Genomic DNA, 13,090 nt, shown 5'->3' with positions numbered 1-13,090 from the left:
CTGATCGTTATGTCCCCAAAAATCATCAATTGCCTCCTGTGAAATGCCGTGTACTGTGACACCTGCCATAGCGCCGGTCACTGAATGTTGATGGTTTGTCCGAGTGAGTTGAGGGGGGCGTGGCTTAGCCATAGGTCAATTGGAAGGTTTATTAGCTGTACAGATATTTCTGATACAATGAGAAAGGATCAAATCTGTCTCCAGGTGAGTCCACCAGCGATGTGCCTTAAAAAATGTTTCTGAGTAACGATTCCCAAAGTGAAGAATACTCAAAACTGTGCTGAGGCACATCAATGAAAAGTGGACTCAGTTTGTTTCTGCGTCTTTAAAATGGCCAAAAAATAATTTATTATAGTTACGGGGAGGTGAGAAGCTGCTGCCAACACAAACCCAGTGTGTGTTAATGTGTGTGTGTGTGAGTGTGTTAATGCGTGTGTGAGTGTGTGTTGATGATATCAGGTTTATTAGTGTCAGGGGTCATGAAGGACAAGCAGGGCCATCCTATAGCAGGAAACACTGAGTGTGGAGAAAGGAAGATCTTTGTGTGTGTGTGTGTGTGAGGAGGGTAATATCTCGGGGTGCGCTGGGCCAGAGCGCCGACCAGTAAGTCGGAAATCCTTTGGGAACAAGAGAACATGACTGGAAGCTGTTTGTGTGTGTGTGTGTGTGTGTGTGTGTGTGTGTGTGTGTGTGCGCGTGTGTGTGTGTTCAGAGAGAATGGGAGGAAGTGGTGTATTATTCTCAGTTAGACGGAGCTCGCCACCCGTCCGTCACTACGACGCCTCAGACCTCACACCGCTCAGCCCCTTGTTCCCACAGGACGTCCAACACACACACACACACACATACACACATACCATTTACCAGCTACCTGCCATGACTTCATCATCACAAACACAAATATCCAAAAAGCAATTATTAGTCATATTATTCCAAGAAGAAGAAGTTTACACTTACGGTGTACTTACTACATGACTTTACAAACTACCCCTGAGTCATCCTAAAATATGCCTGGAAACGTCCATCATGGAGGAGAAGCTCCTGGACCAACTGGTGGTACTCCTCATGATCCAGCCTCTGTTTTTAGGGTCTCATGTACCCACACAGATCTCTGTTTATCTGCTGACAGCCTCTCACCCTCAACCAGAGCTACAGACAGTACCCTCTGCCTCGACATGTCAGGAACTAGATACAAATTACCATGAAATAAATAAAAAAATAAAGAGTAGATTGATTACATGGGAAGGTTAGGTAAGGAGATGATGGGGTGGTTGTCCGGCAACAATAAAAAGACACAGCAAGCATTTTTTTTGACGAGTGGTATTCAATTAAAAAAAAACAAAAAAACAACTAGTAATGTTGTTACAGCTGAGTTTGACACGTCCACCATGAAAAAACATCTGTTTTTGATTGTTCTTGTTATTAGAAATAAAAATACATTTAGAAAGTCAAATTAAAGACTTAAGAAAATATAAATAAACATATCAGTTTTTTTAGTTTTACAGCAGAAAATGTTCAAATGTTCTCGCTGATGTGTAACAGCAATCTGAGATTAAGACACACTGATTTATTTTAGTGACAGAAAGAGTTCAGCCAATGAGAGGCCGCTGACAGGTCTGAAGTTATCAGCTGGCAGAAGAAAGTGTGTGTGTGTGTGTGTGTGTGTGTGTGTGTGTGCGTGTGTGTGACCTCTCTCACACGATGATTGGGTTTCAACGCACACAGGCAGGAGCTGTGGGAACGTCTCACACACACATACACATTCACACACTCTCTATTTTCGTCTCTGTGTTTCTTCAGACTCAAAACACACACACACACACACACACACACACACACACACACACACACACTGCGGTTATGTGAGAACATCGCTACTGTAGCATGCTAAACTGACATCACTTCATTTCACTCGATGGCTTCAGGAATCCTATGTTGGACATGTGGGAATTTTTACCTCGTGGTGACACAAGAGAAAAATCTGAGGATCAATTAGAATCCTCCTCAGGAGAACACGAATGTCAGAACAAAACTTCTTGTTAGTCCATCAAACAGATGTTAAGATATTTCAGTCTGGACCAGCCACCACTAATGGTGTCAGGTGGAAACACAGCAGGACAACAATCAGTATGTTTACATGCACGCAGTAGTCGAGCTAAGCTCATAGCTCGGCTAATCAGTCAAGTCGGACTTCTTGTCTTGTCTGAGCGTACACAATCTGGAAATCCATCGGTAAAAAAAACCCCCCAGAAAAACCCACTTTTTTTTTTGTTCCTTTACCTCTGGAGGCACAGCCCGGAGTTTTTCAACTAATGGAAGTGCAGGGGCCTCGGCGATCGCTCACGCCCTTCACTTCTGGCGGTGCCCCCAAGGAATCGCCGTGTTGTTTACAAATACTTCGGGTAGAAAACCAGCAGAGTTTAGCTATATATCACATTTTTCACATCACTATATCACCGTGTAGACTAATCTGATGTTTGTTAAGTCTATAAACACAATGACTGAACAAACGTTACTATCTCTGTGTGCACCTTTTGTAATTAACATGGTTATCGTAGATTAGCTGGGCAAACCATTAGCTGTTAACGTTAGCCGTTAGCGGTGTCTGTAATAACCATAGACTGTATAAAAATAAGGTAACGTTAATAACTCAATAAACAGTCCATGAAAAAAATATTTTTTCCAGCAGATATCTTAGTTACAACATGTTTGAGCTAGCAAAGCAGTTTTGTGTTGCTATGTGTGGTATTTATTCAGTTATGGGAAATCACAATGTCTAGAAAGCATCAGTGGCTGCTGCTGACAGAGACAGTTAGCAAAGCTAACATCAGGACGTCATCTGTTAAAAGCCTCCCGTTGTCGGATACGACAAGAAACTACTCCAGTTAGCTCAATCATGTTGTAACTAAGACATCCGCTGGAAAAAAAAAAAAAAAAATTCACGTTGACGAGACGGCGTTTTGGGTGGAGCGGTCGCTATGGACGCGGAGCTTGCTGTTTCTGTAGGTACACATTTAATGGGGACACCTGCACGTCTCGGCCACACCCCTTCCCCTCCCCAAAGCACAGCATCGTTCAAACTCAAAGCCCCCCCTCCCCCCCCCCCCCGTAGTCATCTTTCACACAGGGCTGCCGACAGATTTTCCAATGTAAATTGCAGAATCTGTCTTGAGAGATTAGAGCGTATGTGCAGAAGAGAAAGTCAAATTTCTGACCAAGTACGTCTGACTCGGCTTTGATAGGCGGCGCTATGTCCTTTTTGATACAGTGCGTATTGAACTAGTTCCGGTTGACCCATAGAGGAAGCTAACATTAGCCATGGTTCCATCAGCCTGTTTAGATGCGCATCTAGAAGTATCGCATCAGAAAATTATGATGGAAACGCCAAAATTTGAATTAAAATCCTGATTCACACAAACTAAAATACGCTCTCTTTAGCCGGGTTTTGGTTGATTGGAAAAAAATTTTGACTTGCAAAACAGGGGATGGAAACAGTTATGTTTGAATCAAGTCTGACGTAGCGCACCTCTCTCCATGGTGACATCCACACCCCGGGTCGGGTAGGCAGTAATGCATTTACAAGCTGGTTGCCAACCGCCAGAAAACGTAGAAGAAGAAGAATGCGAGACTTGTTTTGTTTCCGGTTCTGTGGAAAACTGTGCGAGTTCATAGTTTTCACCAAAGTCTGTACATTTAATGGAAACACACAGGATTCGTATTTCTTTTAATGCGCATTTCCCAATGATTCAAATCACTTTTGGATGGAAACATAGCTAATGAATGAAGATGGTGGAGCGTGAATGTAGTTTCCTCATCTGTCCAGAATCACATCTTCTGCTTCTTGGTCACCATGGTGTGTGTTTGTTTGTTTTTCCGGGAGTTACTCCACTGCTGCTATGTCATATCCTTCTTCTTCTGGGTGAAAGCCCGTGAAAGAAAAAGCGGTGCATGTGCAGAACGCCAAGTCCGACTCCAGTCGGACTAAGTCGAGTTACGGATAGTCCAATGTCAGTCGGACTAAGCTGTTTACATGCATTTAAAAGTCAAGTTTCAATCAGACTAAGCCAATAATTCGATTTTCTCAAGCTGCATGTAAACGTACTGAGTTTAGAGAACTTTCACCTGGGAGGTCAGTGTTCACCTCCCATAGAAGCATGTGCCAAACCCTGTATTTTTTCTAAATCCAACCACATGTGTGTGTTGTAAAGGTAGAAAAACATCAATTCATGTTGTTGTACAGACGTAGTGCTTTTATTTTGAAAGAGACTGTATGCAAACTGTACATTTCCTGTGAAAACAGAAGTGTACTTTGAAAACAGACAATGTAACAGGCTGAAGTTGACACGGTGTCCCAGAACGTCAACAACCAACACACCCAGGGTACCTTGGACGTCATATGTGGACGTGGAAAGTCCATGACCAAATGTTGAATTGAATTGAATGAAGAATTCAGTCTTCATAGAATAAAACAAAATCGAGTTGGCACTCTGGATGCGTTCAGCTTCACTGCATCAGTCTGAAACCTGTTGACTTATATGATGACCATTTACTGAGTGTCAGAAGTGGCCTCATTCCCACACACACACACACACACACACACTGACTGAAGCAGACAGGCGGTGTTATCAGGAGAGGAGGAGCAGAGCTGCAGAAACCTGCCATCTCAAAATTGTGTTTGAGAGCACGTGGGCGGTCCCAGTGTGTGTGTGTGTGTGTGTGTGTGTGTGTGTGTGTCAGGCTTCGTGGGAAAGCTCCAGCAGAGGAGGGAGAGGAGGAGGAGTACACACCGGTCACCAGTCCAGTCTGCAGCCGACACAGGGGCCACCTGCCCCGGACTATTTACTGGCCACACACCGCTGGAAAACAACTCCTGGAAGAGAAAAGATTTCACACTCAACATCAGGACTTTTACTGAGACTGAAACAGTTTAACAGGATGATTTGCATTATGTTCACCATTTCCTTCGTTTGCTGATGTTGGAAAACTTTTTGTAACAAGTCGTGTTTGACTTATTTTTGGGGAGGGATCACTGATGTCACGGCTCTGCTAGAGGAGAAAGTTTGGGAACTCACCTGAATCCTCATCAGCTCCTGGATTAAATAAACCGATTAATCTCTTAAATGTCCTGTAATGTTCCTGTAAAATTATTTAATTCATCACTCTCTCTCTCAACAGTGCCTTTGTGGTGTTAAATATTATTTGTATGTCACTGCAGGACCTCTGTTAAAACATTCCTGTAGTGTCTATATTTCATATTGATTCACTCCTGAGGTGGACTTTACATGTTATTTAACAAAAATATATCATAGGAATCAAGGAAGGTGCATTTTTATTCAGAGAGAAAGAAACTTTATTTTCTATTTTAACAAACCCCCACTCCTCCACTCCTCGACACGGACTGCCCTCCCCGCCGTCAGTGCACCATGAAGCGGCCGTGTGAGGACAGCAGCTCGGCAGAGAGTGACATGGAGGAGACCATCGATGTGGGCAGTGAGAGCATTCATCCAGGGTGAGTCAGGAGCAAAATGTATTTCTGTCTTCATCGTATTTTACAATGAAAAGCTTCTGATGCTCATGATTATATCTAACAATAGGAATAATTGAATATCCCATCTGAAACACACTTTTCAAACTGATTTAATAGTGACACACACATTGTGACTTTATGGTGATGATTCTATACTTTATTTATAAAACTGTGATTTTTGTCTAATTATTTTTATATTGTATATTACTGAATTGTTTGACGTTATGATCTATGGATACATTACTGCTTGTTTTTTTTAACTGTGTCTTGTAAGGTGTCATTGACTTCTTTGAAAGGTGTATATAAAAAATGCATTATTATTATTATTATTTAATTCATTATATTAAAAATAAATTAAAGGGGAAGATTTGACTTTTACACAAATTGCTTAAATTGATGCTTTTTGGGCCCAAAAACAATTTAACATAAACTGTAAGCTGCTGTATCATTATATGGCAGCATGTTTTTCATTTTATTAGAAGTAAAAATAGTGTACTGTAACAATTACAGTTAAATCTGTTATATTACAATAGCAACACTGTAAAAATACAGTATATTACTGGCAGGTTAGCCACAGTGTTACACTGTAAACCTCACATTCTACTGTAGAATACTGTAATAAATTCAGTGGTAATATACTGTTGTAAATTATGGCAGTGACACTGTAATATCACTGTAGAATGCTTGAAACTACAGCTGTTTACTGTAATTTTACAGGAAAAATTGTTTAAGTGTTGTTTTTGCTTGAACTTGTGGAGTTTTTGCATGAAAGCAGTCTGCAGAGCTCAGCCTGTAATCTTAATATGTTTAACAGTATGCTTTCAAAATATTTAAATTCTAACTGATGGTCTGAAGATTTTTAATTTCATATAAAAAATATAATAATTTATGTAGTTACAGAGATGATTTAATTGTTACGCCAAGATTTTTAATCTGCTGCAAAAAGCTACCATGATGTTGGTACAACATTGCCCTGCACATCAGACAGTATGAGACAAATTTAAATAGAAACTGAAACCACAGATTTATTTAATATACAGTAAAAAGTTCTACCTTTTCAAAGTAGCCTGCAGTTTACCACAGTTTATCGTTAATTAGAGGTAAAAGATGAAACACACCAGATGTTCTGCACTGCATGCCACTATTGAAATGAAATGAGAAATAGTAAATAAATAAATAAATTTAGGGCCTGTTCTTATCAGAGGAGGGGTGTCTTTTTTTGACACTCCCTGAAGCTACAAATATTTTTCCTTGATCCTCCTTGAGTGACTGGCAGAAAATTCACGGCCCTCCCTCCACCATGAATGACTTATTAGATATTTAATATTTATTCAGCCTTTGATGTTTGAAAGTTAAAAGTTGAAGACAAAATCCTGGAGATGAAAACAGCCTCAGAGTTTCCACATTTGTTGTGCACGCTGGTTAGTTCATGCAAGCGGTTTATTATTTTGTCAAATTCGAAATGAAACATATAGAACAAACTGATTTTGATGAAATATCACTATTCTAAGCTCAGATATATTTTCTCACAGAAGTGTTCGTCACACCAAGAACTGTGGGAAATTTGGAAATCCAATGATAATTTCTGTTTTTACACTTTTCAGCTGTGATAAATGGTGTAATTTTGAGGATTTTCAAATAAAACATACCGATAGGTTTGGAGGGCATGTTGCCTCTAAAAATCAGTGGTGAAGTAAATGCAGAATACAGCCATTTAAATGTGTTTGCCTCTCCCCTAAGCCAAAATAGAAATAAAAAAAAAATCCCTTTCCAGTGTTTAAAAATGATTTGACATGCCTCCTCTCCCGTCATAAATAACCAACAGCCCATAATGAAGTTATCCTTTTGGGACTTTTCTTTCCAAGTCCCAAATTCTCTCCGTGCTGCCATTAGTGTTTCTAAAATTAGTGAATTGAATTTAGAAATGCGCATTTTATTTTGTATAAAAGACCTCATTTATATGTTATGTATTGTCTTATTTAGCTGACAGAAAAGTTCAGTGTACTTTCACAACTGACAGTGTCGAGCAAGTTACTCTCAAAATGTAATATATTACTGTGACACCTTTGCTACAGCTGCTGGTAACATCTGGATGTGACGGCTGAAATGACAAAAGCTTTAGTACTGCTGATTCTGTGAGACTCACTGTTTGTCCTCTCTACCAACAGCTGTAGATTTTCTTTATTTTATGTCTCCGCTTTTAGACATTCGTCCACTTCTGCAGCAGCAGGATCATTTTTCTTGATCTGATGTCACTTTTAAAACTGAAACATTTCCTTCACTTTTCTTCTGGATTTAAGTCTCTGATAAAACTGCTCACTTAGGTCAAATATCATTATTGATTGAGTTAAAAATTTTGTTTCAGGCACATGAAGGCGTCCTTTATAAGATGTGGATCACCGACCACGACCACTCAAGTGATGGCGAGGAAAAAGCGCAGAGGGGTAAAGATATAGACTGTATTAATAAACACAGTATTGGCTCTGGTGTTGTGTTCACAGTTCACAGACAGTTTGAGGTTTTTATTGTTTCCTTGTGTTTGTCAGATTATTGAGAAGAGACGCAGAGACAGAATCAACAACAGTCTGTCAGAGTTGCGGAGGCTCGTCCCCACAGCGTTCGAGAAACAGGTGAGTCTGTTTCTGTAGAGCCACATGAGGTTCCTCTGGGTTCTCACAAGATCCAAATATAACCAGTGCTGTTTTAATGCTGCTGTGATCAAGTCTTCATCTTAATCAGCACACCTGTCTGATTAATGATTCCTTTCACCTGTTTGTGGCAACCTCAAGGAGGTTGATTAGACCTTATTGATTACATTACATTATAATGCTTGGGTTTGAATTATTGCATATGATTATTATCAAATTCTAGGCTAGCAAGAGTAATGCAACAACAACAAATAAATAGCAGATGACACAAACACATGAGGTCATGTCCTCTTCAGATAAGTGAATAAAGCGCTGCATAATGTAACAACATTATTTGATGTGGTTTAAGGCTTCAAGCAACTGAGTAGTGTTCAGATAGACAGAGGGGTGCTCTTATTGCCCAGTGCATTATATATCAAATACACACCTCAATCAAATCTAGTGTACAACATACTGGTGCATCACCATCATTTAGAATATCATAATAAGTTCAATATTTTTTGTCATATGTCAAATTGTCATTTTGTCTCTTGTAACTTTATTGGCTCATGGAACAGCCACCTGGATAACGTTAAATAACGTTACCTTCGGGAGCATGGCGCTGACTTAATGAGCTCACATCATGCATGATTGGCCAGTAGCTTTCAACCCATTGTGTCACAGCTAAAGCTTCTAACGTTAACGTTACTTAGCAACTACTTCACTTCTTCTTAAACTTTAAAGGGGCAAAAAGCGAAATCGTTTCACTGCTAGGTTTGCTGTTATGCACTGCCTGTAGACCAAAACAAAGTGTGTCATGAGCCACACCTCCCTCTACCTCTGCTCTCCAGCCCCACCCCCCCACTGGCCGGATCCCGGCTAGTGCTAACACCGGGAGCTAAAGCTAACGTTCCTACTCTTCTCTGTGAGTGAGCCTGCGAGCCCGCCAGGCTACATTTTACAATGCTAATTGCAAATGTTAGCTGGGCTGCCGGGCTACTCACCTAACACTGACCCATTGCTGGGACCGAGCCGCTAATAACTCAAGCTCCAAACATTAACCCATGCTACGATTGTAATAGTATTGTATTGTGCCAGTGTTAATCCGGGTTCTGTCCCTTTCTATATCCCACAACTTCTTCGCCAACGACCGTTGTTTCTTTAGAGGTAATGTCGGATACTGGTCGTCTTCAGGTGAACGTTTCGTTTCACTCTCCGCCATTTCACTTCGAAAATACGCGCTGCCATTGCTCACTGGCTGTAGCTTTTTATAGGGAGGGAGGGCCAAGGGCTCCGAGAGGAGGAGGAGGAGGCGATTCACATGAACGTACATGAACGCGCAGCTGGACCGGCTTGTAAACAAGGGGCTGGAGATCAACACAGAGAGAGGGTGTGTGACGTCATGCTGTACTCCAGATGAAATTACACCTCTAGTTCTTCACATAGCGATTTCTTAATTCCTTCAATCTAGAAATGATGAATTTCCACTTATTGCCCCTTTAACTTACAGTGGGCTGCTTGGTCGTCATTAAAATAATAATAAAAAAAACTGTCATTCACTCACCTCGTCTGTCAGCTAGCAGTATTGTCATCTTCCTGTCAACTGAATTCAAGTTTTCCGCATTCTGCCAATACATCAGCTAATTTCCTGCTTGTCATTTCAAAATAAAAGCTGTCCGGTGTGTTAATATGTTTACCATGCTGTTTGGGGCTTCCTCTATTTTTTTCTCTTTGAAATTTTTACCGAGGTCCAGACCTCAGTGACCTTGTAGCTGGTTATGGCCATGGAAGCATCCATGTTTTCACAGACATGGATGGAAACTGTCAGAGACACTGGACTGGTGCACAGAGGCCTACAACTGGCAGTAATTCTAGTTTTGGAATATCATTTTGGGGAACTGTACAGTCAGTGGTGTGTGAACCAGTGAATCCAGCTGCTGTATGATTGGACTGAAAACCAGTGCAATCTCAGGTGTAACTGTCATGATTAAAGCTGCTGAACCTGGTTCCTGCTTTAACAGTTCATTTGTTTCCTCAGGGTTCAGCTAAACTGGAGAAGGCAGAGATTCTGCAGATGACCGTGGACCATCTGAAGGTGCTGCAGGCCACTGCAGGGAAAGGTAACCACGATATTTACAACTAAACTAAAGGTTTCCCACCCTCCCTACAGACGGGGGTAAAGATCACCAAATCCGGTGCACAACAACTCGACTCTCTCCAGTCTGCAGTTTAACACACAGCACAACACTGGCCCACCGGCCCCAACCACTCACTACTTTTGTTATTAATCCACCACGTCCTTAATGGATGATTCGATCACAGGTGTGTCCAACCACTTCAGGGTGCACACCTGAAGAGGTACAAAGAAAAGAAACACAGGAAACCAGTGAAGAAAAAGGGCATGCCCACCAACAACGTCCAATCAACATGCTGAGTGTGTGTGTGTGTGTGTGTGACAGAGGGAGGTGGTGAGTCCATGGGAAAGCGCCGCAGGGATAAAAGCACCACTTGACCCTGAGCAGCGCTGCATGCTTTCATAAAGCCAGCAGGGGTGGGGGAGATGGGGGAGGTCGGTGTTGGCTGCGTTCACAGGCCTTCTCTCTGCAATGTTTGTTTGGGTTTACCACCAGCAGCGTGCATGGATAAATAAATTCAAAATATTAAGCAAATGTTTCAGATCCGACAGAGCAGAGGACTCTGGGAGAGAGGGAGAGGAGGAGTGTGCTTTACGGTGAATAAGGAGTGGTATGACAGTGGCAATGTGAGGTGCTGTCCTGTTCCTGCTGTGGATCATTGCGATTCACGACTGTGTGGCCATCTTGTTGAGGTCGAGATGTGTGAATGTAAATCATTCCACGACCCTTGTTGAAGCTCCGCCTTCTAGTGCCATCTATTGGCTGTATCTATGCCATCATTAAGTACAAGGGCAGTGATGTTTACAACGTTTGAAACCGATGTATCTATTTCCATACGTGAAGGGAGAATAAATGAGCCATAAGTGGAACCAAGGAATTCTCATTTGTCAGCCTCGGCTCCTCCATCCCTCTCTTCCTCACATCCTCACACTGGGAGGAGCTAACAAGCGAGGAAAATACTTGAGGGAAGGAGACAAGGAGACACGTTAGCACATTGAAAAGCACTCACTATTGATCTGACGCACAGTGTTTGACCTCTCTCTCCTTCTTTCTCTGTCTGCAGGTTATTTTGATGCCCACGCTCTGGCCCTGGACTTCCTGTCTCTTGGTTTCAGGGAGTGTGTGACGGAGGTTTCCCGCTACCTCAGCACCGTAGAGGGCCTGGACTCCGGCGACCCTCTGCGATCCCGCCTCCTCTCCCACCTCACCACCTGTGTCTCACAGCGTGACGCTGCTGCCTTCACCATGACCTCGCCGCATCACCACCACCACCAGCCTCACCCTTTACCTCCCCCCTTCCACCCCCATCACTGGGCCGCTGCAGCCGCTGCAGTCGCCACTGCGGCAGCATTTCGACCTCTGCCGGCCGCTGCCACTGCCACGCCATACGGACTGAGCAGGCTGGTTGTTTCTCCAGATTCTGGAGGAGGTGGAGCCCCCCAGAGGCTGGCGGAGTTGTCACAACACGGTGTGGCTGCCTCCTTCGCCTCCCACGCAGACTCCTCCTCCTCTCCTTCCTCCTCCTCCTCTTCGTCATCATCCCTCGTGCTCCCTTGCACCCCCACTCCTCTCTCCGCTTCCCTCCTTTCCCTCTCAGCGTCGTTTCCCATCACCCTCCACGGAGGTTTCCCCATCCTTCCTCCCTCCTCCTTCACCTCCACTGCTGCCACCACCAGTCCTCCCATCTCCTCTTCCTCCTCCTCTTCCTCCCAGACTCCTCACAGCAGCAGCAGTAAACCCTACAGACCGTGGGGAACTGAGGTCGGAGCGTTCTGACTCTTTAACTGGCTGGTGATGCTGCTGCTGACTAACTTCTGACAGTTTAACAGTCTGGAAAGTGAATTTATAAACCGTCTGGTTTTAAGTGTTAACTTGTTAACCTGTGAGGTGTTTTGACTTTTTTTACATCTGCTAATTTCACAGTGACCAGTTCTGAAACTTTTTTAAACTTGCTGCCTTTCTTCGTTCTGCTCAGATTTTCTGAGCTGTTTTAACATGTTTTAAAAGTTCAGCTGATGTTTTGTTCCTGTATGAGATGTAAAAGAAAGTGACACTTGCCTTTGAAATGTTGCCATGAATGTAAAACCTAACCAAGCTACTTTTGAAGAACATTAAATCCTCAGAGACCCCAGTTCCCAGAATAAATGTTGGCATTGTTTGTTTCTGCAAATGACAGATAACATTTGTTTGTTAGCTATTACACAGAGGATATGTTGAAACTTTACATTTCTACAACACTGTGGTTAATCTGTGGTTATGCATAAAAGCCACTTGGTTAGGAAAACATCATGATTTGGCTTTAAATAGGTATGAAACTAGCCCTTTGGAGCGAGGGATTTCAGATGCTGACTTGCCAGCGAGGGGTAGACGTCGCCATGGCTACCACTGAGCAAGAGACGGGGGGAAAAGCTGATACATAGCTAATGTTACAGTCGTCAGGTTGCTTGTTAGCTAGCTAGCTAGCTCGCACTATCTGGTGTCTGTCATCTGTCCTGCTCTGCAAAATTGTTGGATTTTTCACATTACGATAACACGCCAGCTAGTATAGCTATGCTGCCTCGTAATGTTAGCTGGTTAGCTAGCTAGCAGAAGTCGCCTGTCGTTCATCAAACGAAGCATGATGAATACAGCAAATGCGATCGGTAGGATGAATGAGACTCCATTGTAGATGCTGGTTGGAAATGTAGATGGCTCACAGCTTCCTGTTTAAAATAGTTACGTATACTACGTGAACCTAACCGACGCATGACGTAGTGAGTGGTGTCCCAATTCCTAGGAAAAAATTTCAACCCTTACCCCTC

The 13,090-nt window shown here is 42.7% G+C and overlaps 1 protein-coding gene across 1 annotated transcript; it reads left to right on the top strand.

Annotated features, from left to right (window-relative positions):
• Positions 1 to 4,633: 4,633 nt before the first annotated feature.
• On the top strand, positions 4,634 to 12,540 carry hey2 (hes-related family bHLH transcription factor with YRPW motif 2). Its single transcript, XM_049590180.1, has 5 exons — positions 4,634 to 5,509; positions 7,893 to 7,971; positions 8,074 to 8,157; positions 10,193 to 10,274; positions 11,353 to 12,540. Exons 1-5 carry the CDS (start codon positions 5,424 to 5,426, stop codon positions 12,063 to 12,065), a joined length of 1,044 nt encoding a protein of 347 aa, XP_049446137.1. The 5' UTR covers positions 4,634 to 5,423; the 3' UTR covers positions 12,066 to 12,540.
• The last annotated feature ends 550 nt before the right edge of the window (positions 12,541 to 13,090 follow it).

The sequence above is a fragment of the Epinephelus fuscoguttatus genome, linkage group LG11 (assembly GCF_011397635.1).
Source record: "Epinephelus fuscoguttatus linkage group LG11, E.fuscoguttatus.final_Chr_v1".
Lineage (NCBI taxonomy): Eukaryota > Metazoa > Chordata > Actinopteri > Perciformes > Serranidae > Epinephelus > Epinephelus fuscoguttatus.
The sequence above is the reverse complement of the archived record's forward strand: the minus strand, read 5'-3'. Positions and strand labels throughout refer to the sequence as shown.